At 50.2% G+C, this 22,892-nt stretch overlaps 2 protein-coding genes across 3 annotated transcripts in view; one reads left to right on the top strand and one right to left on the bottom strand.

The window, feature by feature from the left end:
* The first annotated feature begins 1,643 nt into the window (after positions 1–1,643).
* Positions 1,644–3,301, top strand: GHRL (ghrelin and obestatin prepropeptide). The gene is made up of 4 exons (XM_075550918.1): positions 1,644–1,751; positions 1,939–2,052; positions 2,992–3,100; positions 3,186–3,301. The coding sequence occupies exons 1-4, from the start codon at positions 1,644–1,646 to the stop codon at positions 3,299–3,301; spliced, it is 447 nt and encodes a 148-aa protein (XP_075407033.1).
* Positions 3,302–3,744: 443 nt separating this feature from the next.
* The window catches only part of TATDN2 (TatD DNase domain containing 2), a 32,812-nt gene continuing 13,664 nt past the window's right edge, over positions 3,745–22,892 (bottom strand). The window contains exons 4-8 of one of the 2 annotated variants that reach the window (XR_012784526.1): positions 12,473–13,360; positions 9,140–9,267; positions 7,806–7,989; positions 7,543–7,634; positions 7,280–7,414 (exon numbers count right to left, since the gene is read on the bottom strand). Coding sequence is in view for 1 of the 2 variants with exons in the window: in XM_075550459.1 (XP_075406574.1) it covers positions 7,274–7,414; positions 7,806–7,989; positions 9,140–9,267; positions 12,473–13,360 (1,341 nt within the window). In the remaining variant the exon portion in view is untranslated. Of the gene's footprint in view, positions 7,415–7,542; positions 7,635–7,805; positions 7,990–9,139; positions 9,268–12,472; positions 13,361–22,892 lie in introns of both variants that reach the window. The other variant, XM_075550459.1, reaches the window with a different exon arrangement.

The raw sequence follows: 22,892 nt of genomic DNA, 5'->3' as shown, positions 1-22,892 counted from the left end.
CAAAATGACAGGGATGAAGTAGCAACGAAAACAATTTTATGGGTGGGGGTCACCGCGACATGAGGAACTGTATTAAAGGGTCGCAGCATTAGGAAGGTTGAGAACCACTTGATCTAGGAGAGCTATAAAGGATGCCCACTCTAGGCAATTCTACTTCCAGTCATCTGGCCTAGCCAGATGGGGCAGTTTGCAAGCCTTCCAGACCGGGCACAAAGACGGTCCCTCGGGTTAAGGAGAGTCATGCCCCAGCACCGCGATGAAGCCTCCCAGCAGCTCTGGCTCAGGCAGAACCAAGCCAAGGGGAGATTCAGAGCGGCTTGCCTAAAGCTCATCAGTTAACAGGGAACAATACCAGCCAAGCCCCGTTTCCCTTGCAGAACTGAAAAATGAAACAAAACCAAACCACTGCCACGAGTCAAATCTCACTCCTGGAGACCCTATGGGACAGAGTAGAACTGCCCTTGTGGGTTTCTGGGTCTGTACACTTTCTCCCATCAGTGGTTTCGAACTTCCAGCCTTGTGGTTAGCAGCCCAATGCGTAACCACTGCACCAAGGTCAAAACCCACCGGCAAGCCCTCAGGGAAGACATGACTGGAGCTTGGCCACCATCGGGAAGTATCGTGCTCCTGTGCCGTGGCTGAGACCACTTCAGAGCAGGCCCCCACGGCTCACTAGCAGTTTCTCATCTCGCCTGGTCGGTTGGGGTGAGGACAAGCGCCTGGTCCACTGGTGGTGCTCAGGGGCTCCACAGGGACAAGCAGCCTTGGCCACAGGGGATGGAGTCTTAGACAAAAGGCTTAGGACATCTCCTCATGGCTGTCACCTCATTCTAACGAGACAAAGGGGTTCCAGAAAGGGGCAAGACTTAGCAACTTAGCATGCATGCATGCATGCATGCATGCATGCATGCACCCAGCAACCAAGCCAAGAGCAGACCCCAGGGAGCACCACCCCTCCTCCTACCTCCCTAAAAAGTCAGGCTCTTGCCCCCAGAGCACGTCCTGCTGTTTGCCAGCGACAGCTGGGCAGGCTCACTAGCCGCACCAACCTAAGAATCTCGCGGGGCATGCTGACCTCCATTGTTGACTTCTATCCAGACAGGGTGAGCATTGTAGCTCCCGAGGAACGCAGCTCAGCCCGCAGAAGCGAGACTGGCCCTGGGGACCCACATGAGGCTCCTATATAAGGCATAAGCCAGCCCTGGCAGCAGGCACCACTGCTCCCAGGAATCCCAGGTAAGTTCTGACACCTGGCACTCATTTTTAGGCTTACCTTGCTGCAGGGCCGCTAGCCAGCCGCTCCCTCCACATCTGGGCCTCAGGAGAGCCATGGCAACAAGGAGCAATCTGACCCACTTGGGCCAGTCCAGTGGCTCAGACACAAAGCTCAGTTCAGCAACAGCCGAAACCCCAGCTCTGGTGCTCCCTCCCTGGCCGTGACCCCCAGCATCCTTGGACGTAGCCTCTCAGGGCCTGGGACCAACATTCTGCCCCCACCAGGCTTAGGAAAGACAGAGCCCTTCCAGCGTCTCCTAATCGGGAAGGAGGTGGGGAGAGCTGTTAACTATTGAGCAGTCAGGGTTCCAGGTGAGTGCATTCTGGGGTGGGTGCCTCTCCTCAGCTCATCTGTTCCGGCCGAGACCATGCTCTCCCGGGGGACCGTCTGCAGCCTGCTGCTCCTCACTGTGCTCTGGGTGGACTTGGCCAGGGCAGGCTCCAGCTTCCTGAGCCCCGGACACCCAAAAGTGCAGGTGAGGTGCTCCCTATCCCACAGTTCCACAAACACACATTCTGTTGGGGGGGCTGTTAGGGGGGCATTCCATATGGAACAACTAGCTGTGTGACCTGAGGCAATGGTTCCCCTCCTCTGGGCTTCGGCCAAGGCCTGCACTCTGGCTGGCGGCATCAGACCCTCAAGGGGACATCTCCTCCCGACAGAGGAAGGAGTCCAAGAAACCAGCAGGCAAGCTGCAGGCCCGAGCGGTGGAAGGCTGGCTGCGCCCTGAAGGGGGGAGTCTGGAGGACGGGGCAGAGGACGCGCTGGAAATCCAGGTGGTGCCTCCAGGGTGTGAGTGGGCTGCTGTGGTGGATGGAGCTGTGAAGGGGGGGGTGAGGGGGGGTAGTGGTGACTATACAGGGACCCGTTTAAAAGCTGCCGCCAAATGAGAAAGCAGTGTGAAATTGTAGCTCAACTCTGCACTGGGCTCTTGGTCCATTTCAAGTCAAAATGTTGGGGCGGGGGTGTGTGTGTGCTAGAAATGTTGGGGCGGGGGTGACTGGCACCAGGGGCTGGGGGACGGGCAAGGATCTGCAGGCTGAGCTAGCCCTTCTACAGCTCCCAGGGTCTGGAAGACAGACCTGCAGGGACTAATAGCTGGTCCCACTGAGGGTAGTTCCTACCCTCTCACCCACCCCCCAAAACAAACCCCATGGGGCTAGTGCCTTAATTTGGGGGTACTCAGCAATGGGCAGGTACCAGCATTCCCAAACCTCACCTGTCGACCAGGGGCCCATCCGGTCTTCTCTGACTCATCTCACGTGAAACAGAATATGTACCCGTGGCTCAGGATTCGGAGAGTAATTGGGTCCCGGTGGGTCAAACCCACCAGCTGCTCCAAGGATGAGGAGGCCAGGGCTCTTTCCTGTCCATCTCCCCAATGGCTACAAACACAATTTTAGGATCCACCCTCCCAGGGGAAGAGACACAAATGGGATTGGCTTGGCTCCGCCTTCATCAAGGCCAAGAAAGAAGCCTCTATGAGAGCAAAGGAGACGGTAGTGTACGACAGAGAAAAGCTCTCTGGTGGGCCAGGCTGAAGTCAGCCCTTTTGTCCTCTACAGCTGCACGGGGCTAGGGCGTGGGGTGTGGGGCAAGAAACTGAGCCTAGGAGGCAGGCACATGGCACTGCATCCTTCGGGTAGGGGTTATTTGAGGCAGGGTTAGGGATCTGGGACCTCTGACACATATTGCCTCCTCCCTCTCCCTCCCAGTTCAATGCCCCCTTTGACATTGGAATCAAGGTGTCAGGGACTCAGTACGGGGAACATGGCCGGGCCCTGGACAAGTTCCTTCAGGACATCCTTTGGGAAGGCAACAAAGGTAAGCCCTGGCTTAGAGGAAGGTGGGAGCCCGGTCACCCTCAGGGAGACACAGACCTCTCTTCCTCCACCGGTCTCACAAACAGTTTCAAGGGCCTCCTTCCCGATGACTGCGGGGGTGAGCATTGTGTTACAAGAACAGCACCTTTACTCTGGGCTGCACTGGATTGCCATCCCTCTAAGGGAGAAGCTGCTGCCTTAGTGCCCACCACAGTCAGAACAGGCTTCACAGCCGGGCAAACTGCTTTGATTAGAATCTCCCTGTAACAAAGCCACCACCCAACTTTGTCCTGCATCCAAATCCCTGGCTCTGGAAGTGTAGGCTACACTATACAAGCAGCGTGCCTCAGGGATGCTGCCTCTACCCACCACCCTGCAGCCACACAAGCCCACTTGAATCCCCAAGTCTTCTAACACCAAGGCCAGTGTGCCCATCCCATGACCACACTGCCCTCACAGGACAAAGATCATCTCAGGCATCTGGGCAGGATAATGGACTTGGACTTTTCTTTCCAGACGCGCCGACTGACAAGTGACCACAGCCCACAGGCGGACCCTGCTCTCCCGACCTGCAGTTAGGGTTCTTTGGCAATAACCCCTGGGCAAGTTCAGGTGGTAAATAAATATTCACACAGCATGTTCGTGTTCAAAATGGGAATTTATTTCACCAAAGAGGGAAATTTCACTGGAGGAAAAAAAAAACACACACACAGTTCTTGGTCTATAATAAATGTGGGGGGAGGGATTATGTCGCAAGGCAGGTGTGCATGCTTAGAATCCCAAATGAAGCCAACAGATAATCAAGGGATACACACATGAACCCACTGCCATCAGGTCGATTCTGGCTCAGTGACCTTCTGGATCAGAGAAAACTGCGCCAAATTCTGAGGCCGTGGATCGGTACGGAAGCAGGCAGTTCCATGTCTCGGGCAGAGTAGCTGGTGGCCTTGAAATGGTCCCCCAATTAGCAGCTGGAGTCTAACCCACGGCACCACCAGGGCTCCTGGAGCCATACACAGTGGGGGCACACCAATGTCTGCTGGCCAGCGCCAGGCAGGGTTGGAACAATGAGGTTTACCCTTCCTGCTGAGGTCTGGCGCAGCAGATGCCTGCCCTAAGGTGGGGAAGGCTGGCCGCGGCTTTGGGTATTTCAGAGGTGCCAGGTAGGTGTCCCCAGAACACGGCCCCAACCCCATCACGACAACAAAATCCCAGTTGAAACCCCAGCCCTTCTGAGAGGAGTGCCATGTACCACTGACACCTTAGTGTGAGCTAGCATGTCTGAGGCTGTGGTGATAGACGGCAGCAGACAAGAAAGCCACAAAGACAGGCAACTGCAAAGGCACCCAAGCAGGAATGTGAGCAGGGTCAAGTATGCTCAAAACCCCTCACAGAGACTGCGGGACAACAGCCACACTCTGGAAAAAGCCCCATTGCTAGAAGGCTTCAGGGGCTAAGTGTCTCAAATAAAACTGGCCACCGGGCACAGCCTTAGAGGCAAAAGTGACTCACCCTGTGAACTGCTGTGGCCCACGCAACATGGAAACATCACCATCACCTGGAAACGTCTTTGAAATGCACTCTTGAACCTTTTGCAAACAAATTTATAGCTTTAATACAATTTCCCTTCTGAGCATGGATTTTACTATTCATAATCCTTTGACCACACTGGCTGGTATGTTCCTTCCACCTGGACTAGGCTGATACATCATTGAGATGGCTCCCTGTGCTAAGACAGCCTTTGAGACACCAGCTGTCACCCTGCTATTTGATTTCCGCACCGCACTTTGCCATAGCACCCATATGCTGCTCACTATCATTCTTCTGAAGGTGAGTCCTGAGCAGGGTGCCACGTACTCTTACATGCCTTGGTCTGCTGTTAGAGGCACGTGTGTACTTGAGAATGTCTCCAAGTATTTGGAGTGTTGGGTTCCAGCGCTGGCCAATAAGCACTCAGAGCAATACAAAGAGCGAGCGTGGAAGTTGGCCAGAGGACCCACTGCTTTACTGTCAGAAAGAGATGGCCAAAATGGGGAGGCAGGGATACAGGGGCATCCAGTAGCCCAGCAACAACAGTCAAATCAGCCATCCAAAAGTGAAGAAAAAGCAGGGGGTTTCCACACCCTCCCAGGCCGTGTGACACTGTCTAGCAGCACATGAATGATCACCCTTGAGACAGGTCTAGAGCACCGTTTGCCCTCGGAAGGGACGACAGAGGGCTGGAGACCTCCACTTAGTGACCACTTCTCATCTTCTAACCTAGGACCAGGCGGTTTCAGGGGCGGGCAGTTCGACCATATAGATGTTGTGTTATGGGGATGAACATGCTGCAGTGGACTTGGGTGACAAGACAGCACTTAGCAACTGTTAGCAACCCCAAATCTTCCCAACAGAACAGAACTCAGCTGACCAACTTGAGGCACACAGAGGAGCAGCACAGCCAAGCTGGAAGACTGACAGTGAATCAAGGCCTGCCTCCCAGGCCAGATGTGACTTCGTACACCCATTCTTACGTTGTTGGTTGCCAGAGCTGATCTGGACTCTAAGTGCAAGGTCGAACTGCTGCATAGGTTGAGCTGTGACCTCCAGAAGGTCACCAGCCAGGGCAGTTTTCTGAGGAGCCTTTGGATGGACTCAAACTACCAACCTTCTGGCCAGCCCTCAAATACTTAGTATTAACATTGTGCGTCACCCGGGGACTCCTCTAATTTCACTGATAAGGCTCACGCATACCTTTCAAAGAGGCAATAAACATCAGTTTTATTCCGTGGGTTACTGGACTCACTCTAAGAGACAGACAGACACAAGGGCCAGCGAGACTGTCCTTCGGTGGGAATGAGGGTGAAGGATCCTTCTAGATGAAGTGCACCAGCGTCTCTCCGCCCCCTCAACTCTGGATCTCGGTGGCTCTCGGGTGTGTATGAATATACCCTTACAAGACACCAAAGCCAAGAGCAGGGCGGACTCAGCACTGCAGATGGCATGGATGCTCACAAGCTGGAGAAGCTCTCAAGTCTTACACAAAGGACAACATAGAGCAGGTCAAAGTGAGGGAGACAAATGAAAGGTCAGAGGTGACAGAGATGTTTAGAAGCACTGGGCCTGCTTGTTCTACAAAGGCAATATAATGTGTGTGGGCAGAGGGTGGGGTGGGGGAGGCACAGCTGTCAGGAAGAGCTTTGGAGAATTAAATTAATTTACCTCTCTCCACCTGGGTAGGACATATGAGGGGCTGTTACATGGGATGAAATAGGTATATTTTTGCACCAATATTCCATAAGGAAGCAAAAACAGTGCAGAGAAATACTGAAACCTCTAATCCCAAACAAGTAGGTAGCTTCTACTGCCAATGGAACCTTGTAAGGGAACACACCCAAGGGGCAGTCCTGGGAACTTCTTTGGGTAGAAGCACTACTTCCTGCGGGGTCCTCCCACTCAAATGGTCCCATCAACCAGGACCGTCAATGGACATAGCAGTGAATAGCCCCTCTCTCACACCCCACAATGTGGGCAGTGGAGCTAGTGAGACCAGCAGCCAAAGTCCTCTTGCTTTGCTGATGGAGCGGACAGCACCACCATGGGATGGTTTTACGACTACTCCAAAGGCGGCTCTCCAGTGCATTTCCCCCAAGGGATTTCTCACCCGGGAGTTCTTTTTAGACTTGAGAATCACGAATCAAGTCACACCCACCAAATGCTAAGAAGCAAAGGCTTCAGAGTACAGGGATTTGGAGTGGCAATTCCGCCATACCTTTATAAGAGACTCTTCTTCGTTATTGCCCTGAAACATTGTCACTGGGAGGCAAGGCCCTGATGACATCAAGGGCAGCACCACCAGCACCCCCACCCTTCACCCACCCCACCCACTGGGAGCAGAGCCTTAGGAAGAGGTTCTGAGGCACACATTCTATCCTGGTCCCCTCCAGTCCAATGGACTCTCTGAGAAAACACATTCTAGATGTGGACAGAGGCCGGGCTCAAACCCAGCCTGTGCCTCCCTGGAGTCTGGAAGAAGGGTCCAAACCAAGCTGGCCCGACAGAGCAGACTTTGGGCGCTCTTCTAGTGTGCACTCTCTCACACCAAGAAATGCAGCCAGAGAGTGTGTCCCAATTTGTTAAAAACATATGTGCATGTTACAACCTTCTCTGGGCAACTCCTTAACTGCACACTTGCTTAAAGGTTGTAGAGGCGACTGGTGTTCTCACGTAAGGTGGCCAAGGTGTGGGAGAGTGACTGGTCTTTGACCCTGGCAATCTCTCGTACAGTGTGCAGGGCCAGGCCCGGGTGGGCATACTGACAAAGGCTTTTGGGAACCTGGAAGACATCAAGCATTCAGAACATCACAATGCCTTCCGTGCATGCGTGACCATGACACAGGATTCCCTCCCTATCCCTTCCCCAGCAAGGACCTCTTTGGGGCTACCCTGTAGAGACCCCTTTACCTGCAGGTGCAGGGAGAGTCCTAGTCATGGGGGGGCTCTGGGTGAGCAGGGTCCCACGCTTCCTTGGACTACAGGGTAGGGCTTTGCACTGCCTGGAAGAGAGTGGTTACCCTTCAGCTTCTTGTCCCCCTAGACTCGTGGTTCTGCAGAGCAACAACGAGGGGACATCTACACAGCCAAGGGTGGGGTCTGGAGGTCACTAGGGCTCTGGCTGGGCCACCCTCCCTCCTCAGCGCCCCAGCTCAGCCTGAAGATGCCCCTACCTGGCGAGGGAGAAAGTAGGGAGCATCGGTTTCCACGATGATTTTCTCCAGCGGGATCTGTCGCAGGGCCTCCCGGACCTTCCACGCGGAGGAGTAAGTCAGGACTGCTGTGAAGCCCACAGACATGTTGGGGAAATACTTCAGCAGGGGCTCAATGACCGGGTAGCTGCCGGTGAAGCAATGTCTGTAGGAAGACAATTCCAGATCAGGGCTCTCGGTCTCTCCAGCTCCTTCTGACAGACTGCCCTTTAAAATTCTTTCTTTGGGGAAAACTCCTAGAAACGGACAAGACTGCACCCAAGGGAAAGACCCCACAATAAACACACGAGACACAAGGGCTGCCCCACAGCAATGCCCACAGAGGCACCTGGTGGGGCACTCACCAATCCAGGTGATACTGCAGGACAGAAGGCCGTCACCATGGGGAACAGTGAGGACACATGAGCAGGGCAGGCTTGGGACAGTCAAGGTAAAATTTAAAACTGCCCCCCTTAAATAGCAATTACACTATGTAAAACTGATGTCCCTGCCTTTTAGGAACTGGAAGGAAGCTATATAAATGTCAGCAAGTGTGTGGTATTGCACCTGAATTTTCTTCCCACTTTGCACCTGGTTCACGCGCTTGGTGCAACATATATTGCTGACCTGTCTGAGGGCTCAAGGGCCCCTAGCCGCACCAACTGGCTGAGCTGTCTCAGACCCATTCCACTGTTGTTCACGATGGCCCAGAACAAAGGTGGGAAGTCTCGAGCAAGCAGAGGGCCTGTGCCGCGGCATGGCGGTGTGTGGGTCCCATGGCCCTTCCCACCCATCAGGACTTAGTTTGGGTGCTGGACTCCTGTTTCAACAATTAGGCCCCACACCCCCCAGTCACCTCCAGACCCCCTCCCTAGATAAGTCTCATGCACAACTCGGTCCTGGCTGACATCTGTGTCCTCAGTGCCTCCAAGGTGTCCCCAGAGCCAGCCAACACCCAGTGCCTGCACAGTAATGAACCCCAAATGCTATGCAGGCACAACACACACCGGACATCATGCTCTCCATGTACTAAGCTAACTGAGAATCCGTCTGTGCCTTTCACCCAGGACAGGGACCACTAGTCAAAGCTTGGGGAGGGGCAGTACTAGCTCAAACCATATGAAGTCCAAGTTTTACAACTTCAAAAATGGCCCAGTAGCAGAAATTTAGTATGGCTCCACCTAATACTTAAGAAAAGGGCTAGTACTTCTTTAATATACATATATATTCCATAGAGACCTATTATTACTATTGTTCTCTTCACTGGGTTTGTGTGGGCTGGTTTACTGGACCTGCCTGCGGGTGTCCCAGCGCACCTATGGATCTTGTAGTCGGGGGGCACATGTTTCTTCATGATGTCCAGCAGGTCTTCATCAGCGTCCCGGCAGTGGATCACCAAGGGCTTCTTCAGAGACACGGCCAGCTGGAGCTGTCTCTCAAATACCTGGGGGTCAAAGGGGAAAACCAGGTGAGTTAGGTAAGGCTGTGCCCAAAGTCAGTTACTCCAGAATCCCCAGTCCAATGGGCAGCCGCACTGACCCACTCACTACCGCCTCTCAAAGGAGATGGTGGAACAGGGACCGCCAGGGCTGTGAGGGTTCAACCACACCGGATCCTGCATGCAACCATGCTTAGCTACAGCCCTCCAAAGGAGCTGCCCCACTGCAGCCACCCACCTGCCCTCTTTTGTGGATTCCTACAAAGGCAAGAAGTGCCTAGAAACTGCAACGTTTACAAGACTGTGTTTGTGGCTAGCTAAGCAAGTCCTTGCACCACCTCATAGGATCCACAGCCCCTCCCTCACCAGCACCGTCACGGCAGAGTATTCACGAGGTCTCTGGACCTAACGCACAATGCGATGTGACAGTGCGCTGCGTGACCAGTACTTGACCCTCCTGAGGCTTGAGGTGCTGCTTTGACCTCCTCATGCACCCCTCACCCCCTTCCCACCCCAGTTATGTTTGCTCCCAGGCTGGTTGCATCCAGGGGTGGTCTGGGAATAGGAAGGACCACCTGTGCAGCCCTGGAGGGTACGATACAAGGCTGTTAAAAAGCACTTTTCAGAATACAGTTGATACAGGAAAATGTTCACAAGTAAAAATAACATTCAGCTTCTAAAAATTTCCCGATTAAAAAGCGCGTGCACATACATACGTCTCCTTGACCTTAAGCATTATTTGCAAGATATCCTTATCACCTACAAGAAATGCTAGCATCAAGTGTATAATGCTTGGTACAAGACATCCAAGTTAAAACAAAAACAAACGCCTTGTAAAACTAGAAGGAAGACTCATATAGCAGGTAGAGGCTGGGCCTGGATTTCAGAGCAGAGCTTGGAGCTGGTGTGGCCACCAGAAAGCCAGCAGAGCGTGAACCGGGGGAATGCCAGTGTCAGTCCCGTCTTCTGGCTGCACCTAGCTCAGGTCCCCGCCCCCCTAGTCCTTCAGTCTCCTGAGGGTGGCCCAGCTCATTGTTTCAATGATTCATTCCAGTAAAACACGACTAGCTCGTTCCCCTGGCTTCCAGGCCCCAGATCCAATGGATCCCGTTTTCCTCTTGGCTGACGAGCACAGTGTACACCTGAACTACCCAGGACCCAATTATCAGGCATTACAGGCTGTTTGCTGTGAATGCGCAGGTAAGCAAGAGAAAACGTTAACAGTGGTTTTCTTTGGGTAGCAGGTAATTACCAACTTTACCCCGAATCTTTAGCCTTTTCTCTTTTCCAATCCTTCTAAAAAATATTAGGCAACAATTAGGAATTAAGCTCTTTCCTATAATGAGTCAGATCTGGAACATTATCCCTTGGCCAGAGACAGTCCTTCCACAGGACACAGTAAGAAGTGATGCAGCTCAGGACTGACTGCAGCCAGGAGCTACTGTGGCCACCCTTCCTTGTACTCTGGTGCTGGTTGTACATCAATGTCAAGTGTAAGGCATCTACTTCCTCTCTGCTCCCTTCTCCCCATCAGCTCTCCTCCCAACAGCTCGCACCTCACCGTGTCAGTCTTCAGTCCACCTCACCAAGCCAAAGCAGCCTGGACAACATCAAGTTCACTTGTCTAGCGGTATGCCCGTGGACTTGTGTCTGCAGATCCAATACCACAAGCACTTCACGAGCGCCAAGAGTACTGTGACAAAGGGAGCACATTCCCAGCACCAAGCGGGCATCATGTGCACCAACTGTTGGGCTGCTAACTGCAAGGTCAGTGTCTAAACCCACCTGCCACCACCAGGAGAAAGAAGAGGCTGTCTGCTCCGGTAACAACCGACAGACTGAGACCCCAACTGTCCCCCAAGGTCACCAAGACTCAAAACAGGCTTGATGGCAGGGGCTTACAGACCCCACTTCTTCTCTCCAGTAACCTTGGGAGATGCATTTTCCCAGCAGTTTCAGCACCGTTCTTTCTTCCATACCACACCCACCTGGCCGTAAGAGCCAGTCGTGAGAACGATTTCAATTTACAAGATAGACCTAATTCTGAACAGAAATACAATTCATAAAGAACTCATTAGATAAAAGTCAAAGATGAGAAACTGACACAAAATCCTACCTACCTGTCTGAAAACAAATCCTTAGGTCAAAATGTCTAGCAGTAAGCACTCTATTCTGAATTAAGTCCCTGGGTTGGGCGCCTGAGCACTAACCAACAGGCGGGCCGGTGTCCTACCAGGGGTGCCTTGGAGAGAGCGAGCAGTTTCACAGGGTCGCCACGAGCTGGAGGGGGCTCAGCAGGAACTGGTCAACCTCGCTGACTGATCTGAAAAAAGCTGCCTGAGACGCGGCCAAGAATCTAAAGTTGTTTCTTGTTTAAATGAGCCATTAAGTCTTACACAATTATTGGCTGTCATGGAAAACTGTGACAAATTGGAATCCCTTATCTCCTAAAGGTTTATGAAGGGCTGGAGTCTTGGGGTCAGTAGAAGCTCTTTAAGCAGTACGTACATGCCTGTTGAGTCTGGGGCAATCCCTTTTAGTTCAGAGTGAACCGGCAGATCCAAGGCAGCACAAGCATTCAAGCACAGGGCAAGCACTATCACCGAAGGGAAGGGCTGAGACCAGACCAGAGGTATCGCAGACACCAGGGGCTTGCAGCAGACCTGACCTATCCCACAGGCAGGCAAACCCATGTTCTCTGTCAATGAGGGCACCGGTGCTAGTGGGTCTCCTTGCACTTTTCCTTCCCAATCAGAAGCCCCCACCCAAAATGCAAAGCTCCTCTCCCCCTGTTTAATCTCATGCTCAGATCTCGGAAGGAAAACGGTGACCGCGATGGAAGTGGTCATCTCTGGTGGAAGGAGCATTTACTGCGTATTGCCCTTTTGTTTTCCAAACAGAGTCAACGAGCACATATAAGAGTCATAATAAAAACAACAAAACCACACGTCATTTGTTGCTTGCCAAGGAGGAGAGGGGAAATGTGCTGACATTTGTATGAGTGAAGAAGCAGCCACATACCTGTCCTGCCACTACACAGGAAGGAAGCTACACAATCAGAGGCACCGCAGCGACATGCGACAGATGGCACCTACAGGGTCCGGATGTGACACTGTTAATGCCTTTAGTCCCAAGAGGAGACTAACCCATGATGCTAAGTTTCAACCATGAAAATGAAAATCATGAGCAAACTAAAAAGACCCTCCCTTACCTTATGCTGTTCGGGGACAGGTGTGGTGCACTTGTAAGAGTAATCCAAGCCCATTTCCCCAAATGCCACAGCCTTGGGGTGCCTTAAGGCTTGCAAAAGATTTCTTTCTTGAGTATCACTATAGTAACGTGCAAAATGAGGGTGGCAGCCAAAGGCCCCCCAAACCAAATCCTCTCTCAGCAGCTCCTCCCAAAGGCGGTCTGTGAGGGTCCGAGGGTCACAGAAGTCAGAGATGCAGCCCTGAAACTCCTTCGGGAAGGAGCTGCTATAAATTTTTCGGAACTTGGTAAAGGTCCCTCTGAAAGACAACTTGGCATAGAGCATGTCCAGGTGGCAATGGGTGTCAATGAAGCCCTCTTCGAGGCTCGGCTTCCTGCGGCTCCTTGGCAGGGAGCTGGAGGTGTCTTCTACACATGGATGCGGTGGGCTCCCCTCCTGGCACGTCTTTTTCCCCTTCACCTCCTCATCTTCCAAACTCGTGGAGAAGTGAAACGAACGTGTGCTCTGAGACCTGCCCTCCTCTGTGGGCTCCTGGTCTCTGGGCGTGTGCTGGGAGCTCAGGGTAGAGCTGGGGGAGTAATCGCTCAGGAGGCTCCAGCTGCTCTTCCCGGCCTGGGAGGTGCCGTTGCTGCTGCTGCCCAGGGAGGGATAACTGGAGGGTTTGGGGCTGCTGGTCCAGTAGCTGGTGTAGTCACACCACGGGCTGCTATACAAATGCGGAGGGTACATGACATAGTCCGTGGCCAAGGGCAAGGGCTCTGGAACTGTGGAGAGTTTCCGCGAGACCGGCTCCTCCTGAGAGAATCTGACTGTGGAGACCTCGTCATCCACATCGGACCAGTCACTTCCCGATGAGGAGTACCCTAGCACCACCTTCCTGTGTTTCTCCTACAGGACAGAAAACACACCCAGGTTAGCAATGCCCATAGCCTCTGACACGGTCCCCCAGCCTCGGTGAAGCTCTGCTATCACCTGGTTCCTTACAAGTTCTACACTACCAGCCCTGGTTGATACTGCAGTCACTGCAAGGAGCAGTCACAAGATAAACCTGTGACCACGGGTTCAGAAAGCCTCCCGGAAGCACAGGTAGACCCGCACTTCTTCCTCTGGGAGTGATTGCACTGAAATAAAACTGCTCTCTAGGACATACGATTGGGAATTTCAGAGAAAAGCAGTGCCCAGCACAACTCACGGCTAACAGGTGCCCAGTATGTTCAAAACGTTAGATTCCTCCCAACTGCTGGGGTCAATGCCCCCTCCCCCCCACCCGTTAGCCATGGAACGTAGCAGAATGGTGCCCTATTTAACTGTCGCGGTGTGGTCGGAGCACTATAGTCTGGGTACTGGGCCGCTTCCTGAGGAAGGAAGTCAGCCACCAAATAACGGGGATTCAAAACGTGACTCGAGAAGTCAAGCCACGCTGACACACCGTGCTAGCGTTGTGACATGCTGGTCCGACTCCGCTGCCCAGCTGAGCTGCCAGCCCACGAGCAAACAACTTGGACACCCGGCTCAGCATGGCTATCAGATGATTGTCATTCCCGCAATGTCCACATTGAGCACTGCGAGGACCCCCAAAATGAGACCAGGCTAGAACTTTTTGTATTCCTGACTCAAGAAATGCAAACCTAGTAAGAGAGCGGTTCTAAGCCATTAAGTAGACAATGATAGGACTGGGAACAATTCCACACTGCATTAGGCAGTTTAACCCGACTAGAATGTGAGTTACAGGAGGTTAAAAATAACTGTTTTCTCCAACAATGTATCTCAAACACCTAGAACTATGGAGTCCATTTCTAGTCAAAGCAACCCCACAGGTCAGAGCAGAACTGCTCCTTAGGTTTCCAGCACAGTCACTCTTTGTGGAAGTAGACTGCCTCATTTTAATCCCTTGAAGTAGCGGGTGGGTTTGAATTGCCAACCCAAAAGAAAGAGAGATAAAAGAAAGAGGAATGTGAGTGTGATCCAACTGACTTGGAATCTGCTACATGTGGCTCTCTGGATCCTGTTTCAAATTAAAACAATCATGAAACAAGAGGGAAATGTAAAATGGCTATTTGATGATATTAAGGCTATTTCTGTGTGCCACAAAATTGTGGCAATTATTTTTAAAATCTTAAATCTTTTAGAGAGATACTTTGAAATATTTGTGGATCAAATGATACAGTAGGTAGGATTTGCTTCAAAACATTTCAGGGAAAAAGCAGGAATATAGACATAAAACTTGAGAGAACGAGCAGACACAACCTATGCAGACGGGAGTCACCGCTGCCGCCACGACCCGCCAGGACCCACTCCCGCTGGCCTGCCAGAGGTGAAGGGGCAGAGCGACTTGGAGATCCCGGAACAGAAGCACATGAGGTGAACTAGAAAAAGCCCACGCAGCTCTCTGGCTTTGTGTCCAATCCTTGGGCTGGACTGGTACTGATGGCAGTCCCTGCTTCGTCCTGAGTCTCCACAGGGTCCCTTTTGTGCTGCCTTCCCTCAGGTAGTCCCTCTGGCCCCCCGGGCCACACCTGGGGGTGAGCAGATTAACCCTGCCCAGGGGTTTTCATTCCTATGGGGCTCACCCCAAGTATTAAACATAGTAGCTTTGTTAAAAATTAAACAAGTCAAACCTAGCCACAGAGTTAATATTGAAGATGAGTGAAGGATGTGAGTTTATTATTTTTTTATGTCCCCATTTTATTGGGGACTCTTACAGCTCTTATCACAACCCATATGTACATCCATTATGTCAAGCACATTTGTACATGTTGCCATCATCATTTTCTTTTTCTTGCCATCATTTTCAAAACATTTTCTTTCTACTTGAACCCTTGGAATCAGCTCATCCCCCCCCCCCCCATGAACCCTTGATCATTTATAATGACACCCCACCCCAGGTCTTACACCAACCACTGTCTCCTTTCACCCACTTTTCTGTTGTCAATCCCCCTAAGAAAGGGTTATATGCAGATCATTGTGATGTATTCCCCCTTTCTCCCCCACCTTCCCCTTCATCTCCTGGTATTTCTAGTCTCATGATTGGTCCTGAGGGATTTATCTGTCCTGGATTCCCTGTGTGACAAGCTCTGTCTGTAGCAGTGTACATGCTCTGGTCTAGTCAGATCTGTAAGGTAGAATTGAGGTCATGATAGTGGAGGGGGGGGTGCAATGAGTTTATTTTTGCAAATGTTTAAAATTTTCCATAATAATAAAAACACATCTAACTACCACAGAGGTTACAATTTACTTGCTAGGGGAAAAATGTTCCCATACTGAAAAGCTCCAATAAAAATAAGCATTGCAAGTCCGAGCAAAGGCAGACAAGGCTCTTCTGGCTGCTTCGCGAACATCTGGGGCACTTGTTGAAAACACACATTCCCGGGCAGCATCCTGAACCTCCAGAATCGACACACCCAAGAGTGCCGAAAGCAAGAATGTAAACAGCTACTTGGGCACCAATGTTCCCTGCGGAACTAGTTGCCACAGCTCAAATGCCCACCAACAGATGACGTGTAAACAGAACCAGGCTTACACATTTTGTGGTGTACGTGGCACATATAAAATATGGGGTGGGGGTGGGGTGGGTGGCACAGAAATAATAGCACACAAAATAGAAGGAAACTTCAAAACAAAAACCATACTAATTCCTATTCTCAGACAAGAGGAAGCCCTCCAACCCTCAAAACAAGACTGGGACATTCTAGGAGAGTGATGCTCAATAAACCAAACTGTGCTCTGAGAATGAGGTTGACAAAATGCACACGGGGAAGATTTCCTTCAAAGACTGGTCTAAGAAGTCTTACACTCCCTGGGTGGTACCAACAGTCACGTGCTCTCAGCTGCCAACCCGAGGTTAGAGGTTCAGATGCCCCTGGGGCTGCCTTGGCAGCCAGGCCGGTGATCTAGGGTGGACACATCAGTTATAGAAGCCCTACGGAGCACAGGTCTCCCCTCACACACGCCTGCACACGCGGTCATGGTCACCAGGAGTCAGAGCGGACTGGAGGGCCGCTGCTGCTGGGTTAGCAAAGCCCAACAGGAACAGAAACAAAAGAAACCATTCAAACACAACCAAGGGGAGATACCAAAAAAAAAAAAAAAAAAACCAAGGGGGAAAATACTATTGTTACCATATTTAGAACATGAAATCTAGCTATTACAATCAGAAACAAGAGATCATTGAAAAACATGATTTAAAGAGAGCTTTTTATATTAAAAATATGTATTTAGAAATATATAGAAGTGTTAGGAAGTCAGGTTGAAGACATTTAAAGAAAAAAGAAAAACAGCCACCAAATGATTGAGGCAGTCTACGCAAATAAGGCGTAAAGGACTCTTAACTAGAGAAAACTTTGGGACCGTCAGGGACAAAGAGCCACCAGCAGCAGAGCACATTCTTGACCCAAAGTGGTAGAGACCAAGACCAGGGCAACAGAGGCCGAGGCCCAGGGACCATGGCATGGAGCAAAGGAGCCAGGCCGAGACAGCACAGAAGGACTGTGCTACAGAGATATGGAGACCCTGAGGGAGAGGGCAAGCGGGCTTCCTGGCCTGTAGGGACAGAGGCCAAGGCACCATGTGACGGAGAGGCTGAGGATCACAGAGACTTGGTGGCTACCTGAGGAGAGTCTCTGCTGTGGACCAAAGACTACATCCTGAATGCTTTCCATCCTGGCTGGTAAACCCCACAGTCCTGCCTACTGTCTGTGAGTTCTGCGTGGTCACTGCAGTGAAGTGTTGAACCCAGAAAAGCAAAGTGCCATGGGGGGGGGCGGGGGGCCTGGCATTGGGATAGGATAAAGTCCACTGGAGAGGGAAGGCATGCCTGAAGTCTGCCTTGTGGCAATCGGCCTTGGGTTGGTGTGGAGTTGAATTCTCCCAACAGAAGCTGGAGGAAAGGAAAGGAAAAATTAGAATAACCATCCAGATCACACACAAACATATGGCATTCCAGAAGAGGGAAAAAAAAGTAAGAAACTTTCCAGGCATTTCTGGGCTAAGGATGACTCCAACAAATGCATTTATCTTACTCTTCCTGATAACCCTTCTAAGCAAAGCAGGGACAAAGCAAGCCCATGGAAGAAGCACACCAGCCTGTGTGACCACAAGCTAGCAGAAATTAAAAAACAAATAACCAAATCCATGCGGAGGTACGTGGAGGTAGTAGAGACCCCTGTGAGACAATGGGACAGTCCCTCTCAGAAGGGATGATAAATCCAGGGTGTGGTACGGCACTGATGAACCACGTACATATCTTCTGGTTAATATTTCATCCCTTTAATATTATGGCTTTTATTGCTGACCTAGTCGATCATGTTAGATTTGTGCATGTTCATGTATATATTTAAGACAGCTCAATACATGAAAGCCAAGACAAGACATAGAACCCTTCAGAAAAAGTCAGAGGAGTAATGGTTCCCTGCAGTAGAGGAAGAGAGGGAGGGGAGAGGGGACTAGGGAGCAGATCACACTGATGACTGTAGAACCCCACTGTTGGGATAGAACAGAATTGCATATGAATGGATATATTGGAATGTGTGAGATACAGCTAAAGAAAAAAAGAACCATGTAGGGAAAAATATATAAATAAGGGTTCCTGGGGGGTAAGGTGGGAGAGGGAGGGAATAAAGGGGAGCTGATATCAAGGAATTCAAGAAGAAAGAAAATGTTTTAAAGCTGTACCTCCAGAAGAATTTATTTCAGAGGACAGCACTGAATCTGCAGCTCTGGGAGAGGGACACGTCTGATCAGAGCACACGGGAGCAAATGAAGGGGAAGGAAGAGAAAGCAAAGCACATCCTGGGCCACCAATCCTTGAGGACGATATTCCCGCTCAGAGGAGCCAATCCACAGAGAAAACCACATGGCCGGCCCCATTGTGAGACACGACATTCCTCACTGACCCACAGCCCTACAGGGTACAACATTGGGCACATTGTGGGAATTCTGGCCGATCTGATCCCACCACACCGAGGTAAAACACTAAGGGCGTGGAACAGAACAGCAAGGGGAACAGAGCAACAAGTCCCCAGGGAATACCAAAAATAGACTTTGGGGTCAGGGATTGGCGTTCCAACACTCGACTGAAAAACAGTCCTAAAGGTGAACAAACAGTCCCTGAACTAACTACAAAATCTTCTTTCTTGTTGTGTTTTGTTTTGTGTCATTGGTTGATTGTTTAATTTTCTTGCTTGGTTCTGCTCTGTCTTGTTTTTGTGAATGTTATTATCTTCGCAGGTCTAAGATAGGCTAGATGAACAATCTGGAGGAGAAAACAATGGAACCAACAGTTCCGGGGGGACACGGAAGAGAGGGGAAAGGTAGTGGTGTTAACAAACCCAGAGACAAGGGAACAACAACTGATCCAAATCGGTGATGAGGAGAGTGTAGGAGGCCTGGTAGAGCGTGATCAAGGGTAATGTAACCAAGAAGAATTATTGAAACCCAAATGAAGACTGAGTATGATAGTGGGACAAGAAGAAAGTCAAAGGAAATAGAGGAAAGAGCTACAAGGCAAAGGGAATTTATAGAGGTCTAAATAAAGGCAATGTACATATGTAAATATATTTATATGAAGATAGGGAAACAGATCTATGTGCATATACTTATAGGTTTAGTATTAAGGTAGCAGATGGACATTGGACCTCCACTCAAGTACTCCCTCAATGCGAAAACACTTTGTTCCATTAAACTGGCTTTCTATGATGCTCACCTTCCCAACACAATAGCTGAAGACAAAGCAGGTGAATAAGCAAATGTGAAGAAAGCTGATAGTGCCTGGCTATTAAAAGAGATAGTTTCTGGAGTCTTAAAGGCTTGACGATAAACAAGCGGTCATCTAGCTCAGAAGCAACAAAGCCCACATGGAAGAAGCACACCAGCCTGTGCGATCACAAGGTGCCAAAGGGATCAGTTATCAGGCATCAAAGAACAAAAAATCATATAATTGTGTGGCTCACTTCCCTGATATGATCGCTGAGAACAAATGGGCGCATAAGCAAATGTGGCGAAGAAAGCTTATGGTGCCCGGCTATCAAAAGATATAGTGTCTGGGGTCTTAAAGGCTTGAAGGTAAACAAGTGGCCATCTAGCTCAGAAGCAACAAAGCCCACCTGGAAGAAGCACACCAGCCTGTGTGATCACCAGGTGTCAAAGGGATCAGGTATCAGGCAACATCAGAACAAAAAATCATATCATTGTGAATGGGGCGGGGAGGGGGAGGGAGTGCAGAGTGGAGACCCAAAGCCCATTTGTAGGCCACTGGACATCCCTTTACAGAAGGGTCTCAGGGAGGAGACGAGCCAGTCAGGGTGCGATGTAGCAACGATGAAACATACAACTTTCCTCTAGTTCAGGGGTCCTCAAACTTTTTAAACAGGGGGCCAGTTCACTGTCCCTCAGACGCGCTGGAAAAAACTATAAACAAATTCCTATGCACACTGCACATACCTTATTTTGAACTAAAAAAACAATACGGGGCAAAAACATCCGGCAGCCTGGATAAATATCCTCAGCAGGCCACATGTGGCCCACGGGCCGTAGTTTGAGAACTCCTGCTTCTAGCTCCTAAATGCTTCCTCCCACCCACTATCATGATCCCAATTCTACCTTACAAATCTGGCTAGACCAGAGGATGTACACTGGCACAGACAGGAACTGGAAACACAGGGAATCCAGGACAGATGATCCCTTCAGGACCAGTGGTGTGAGTGGCGATACTGGGAGCTTAGAGGGAGGGTGGGTTGGAAAGGGGGAATGGATTACAAGGATCTACATATAACCTCCTCCCTGGGGGACAGACAGCAGGAAATTGGGTGAAGGGAGAAGTCAGACAGTGCAAGATATGACAAAATAATAATTTATAAATTATCAAGGGTTCATGAGGGAGGGGGGAAGGGGAAGCAGGGAGAGGAAAACATGAGCTGATGCCAGGGGCTTAAGTGGAGAGCAAATGTTTTGAGAATGATGAGGGCAATGAATGTACAAATGTGCTTTACACAATTGATGTATGTATGGATTGTGATAAGAGTTGTATGAGCCCCTAATAAAATGATTTTTTTAGAAATTGACTGTGGTAGCAATTGTACGATATTGTTCAATGTGATGAAACTACGAAATGTTTTATCTGTAGGAGCTTCCAATAAAATGATCAAAAAAAATTTTTAAGCTAAAAAGCAGATGGAAAAAGAACTTGCAGAACCTGCAGAGTGTCTAACCTAGTCCAGCATCGAGGCACACACATGGCAAGAACCTCAGACAGCTTGGGCCCTGCCCGGGCCACACCCTCCAAGGGTTTCTGGAGTGTGGAAACAAGTCAGGTGAAAATGAGGAGCACCAGGGAAAGCTGTAAGGACCGGGCGGATCCCTGGAGACACTCTCCATGCTCACAGAAAGCTGTGGGAAGAGAGTAAAAAGGAGGGTTCTCTGAACGAGCGAGCTCTCAACTCCCAGCATCACCACTGCTGGATTGACACCGCCTTACAGGAACCCTATACCTACAGAGAGCCCACTGCCTCATCCTTTCTCCATGGAGCAGCGGATGGGCTTGGGCTGCAGACCTTTGAATTAGGAGCTCAAAGCCTAACTGACCCCACTAAGGGTCTTTCCCTTCAGCAACAGCTCCCCATCACTCACTCCCCTCAGCCTCCCACAACTACCAATAACTGACCTTTTGTCTCTAGACATCCAGCACATCCCCCGACTCAACCAAAGTGTCCTTCATACACCACACCAGAGCTTCTAACTTGGAAGAAAAAAGGGTCAACATAGGACACAGGAAAAAGAAAAACACTTTCTAAAAAGAAACAAGGACAGAGATGCTACTGTTTTTTAAAAAGATGAATAATCAGAAAACAAAAGGGGTTGCCTGTGAGGAGCAGTAGTTAAGAAAAGCTGGGCAGAGATGGGTACAATGCTGTCCCTCTGTAGCTATGTGAAGTGAAAAACTCTGCCCACATGAAGGTCACTTTTCCTGACTCCTGCTGTCCAGGTTTCTAGAGTCTTGTCCAAGAGGTGTGAGCACATAGCAAGCACAACTACTGAGCCAACCCTTACAAACAGGCCCACAGGAGCACATGCACGTTCTTGGTCTCTAATAAAGGGAGGTGGGAGTGTACACAGCGCCCTCCCAGAGTAACTGTCAGACGGAACACCAAAGTGCAAACTCTTGAAGGGGGGCAGAGCAACAGAGATCATATTGGGGCCCCTGACACGAGAGAACCCATCTTTTGAAAGACAAATTAGTTTACCATGTTGTTTGTAAAGTCACTGTTACACTGTCAAACCTACATCCTAAACAGTATAAACAACATAAATCCTACAACAAAGCACTAAACTGAACACCGAAATCCTCACAGCTGGACCAAGGGACCTGGTGAGGAGTGGAGAGAGGGTTGAAGCTGAAGATTTCCACTGACCTGGATGCACAGGTAACAATCATGAAAGCGGCAGTCAAGAAATCACGTGACCCATTGCATTCCGCACATCTGCTGCACCAGATCTCTGAAAGCCTTAAAGAGCAAAGATGCCATGTTGAAGACAAATGAGCTCCTGACCCAAGCAGGGGAGACTCAATCATCTCATGTCCAGTGAAAGCTAGTCACCAAGTTAAGACCATGAAGAACCGATGCACTGATCACAGTGATGACGAGGAGCATCCAAAGTACTGCGGACAGAACCAGGAAGTACAGGACCTTTCAATACAGGCACGTCCATGTATAAATACGTTTAAATATACATCTATGTACATAAATGTACATGTTAAGTATTAAGGTAACCAACAGATGGACATTGGGCCTCAACTCAAATACTCTCTCAACACAAGAACACTTTGTTCTAATAACCCGGCATTCCATGATGTTCACGTTCCCTGATATGATTGCTGAAGACAAATGGGTGCATAAGCAAATGGGGTGAAGAAAGCTGATGGTGGCCAGCTATCAAAAGATAAGAGCATCTGGGGTCTTAAAGACTTAATTATAAACAAGCGACTCTCTACCTGAGAAGCAACAAAGAACACATGGAAGAAGCACACCAACCTGTGTGATCATGAGGTGTCGATAGAAACAAGTATCCAGCATCAAAACCAATCTGTAGACAATTGTTCAGTCCCTTACAGAAGGGTCACAAGGAAGAGACGGGCCAGTCAGGGTACAGTGTAGCACCAATGAAACATGCAACTTTCCTCTAGTTCTTTAATGCTTCTTCCCCCACCCCACCCCACCCCCCACTATCATGACCCCAATTCTACCTGACAAATCCGGCTAGACCAGAGCATGTACACTGGTATAGATAAGAGTTGGAAACACAGGGAATCCAAGAAACCCCTCAGGACCAATAATGAGAGCATCGATACCAGGAGGGAAAGGGGAAGTAGGGGTGGTGAGAGGAACTGTTTGCAATGATCTACATATAACTCCCTCCCCAAGGGGGA

Source organism: Tenrec ecaudatus, chromosome 5, assembly GCF_050624435.1.
Source record: "Tenrec ecaudatus isolate mTenEca1 chromosome 5, mTenEca1.hap1, whole genome shotgun sequence".
NCBI lineage: Eukaryota > Metazoa > Chordata > Mammalia > Afrosoricida > Tenrecidae > Tenrec > Tenrec ecaudatus.
Note: the sequence above shows the minus strand (reverse complement) of the source record. Positions and strands in the feature narration are given on the sequence as shown.

What these genes read in the sequence shown, in the direction of transcription:
- GHRL (XM_075550918.1), top strand. Translation starts at nt 1,644, where the DNA reads ATGCTCTCCCGGGGGACCGTCTGCAGCCTGCTGCTCCTCACTGTGCTC. An exon ending in CCGGACACCCAAAAGTGCAG is followed by an intron (nt 1,752 to 1,938) that starts GTGAGGTGCTCC and finishes TCCTCCCGACAG; the next exon opens with AGGAAGGAGTCCAAGAAACC. An exon ending in CCTTTGGGAAGGCAACAAAG is followed by an intron (nt 3,101 to 3,185) that starts GTAAGCCCTGGC and finishes TCTCACAAACAG; the next exon opens with TTTCAAGGGCCTCCTTCCCG.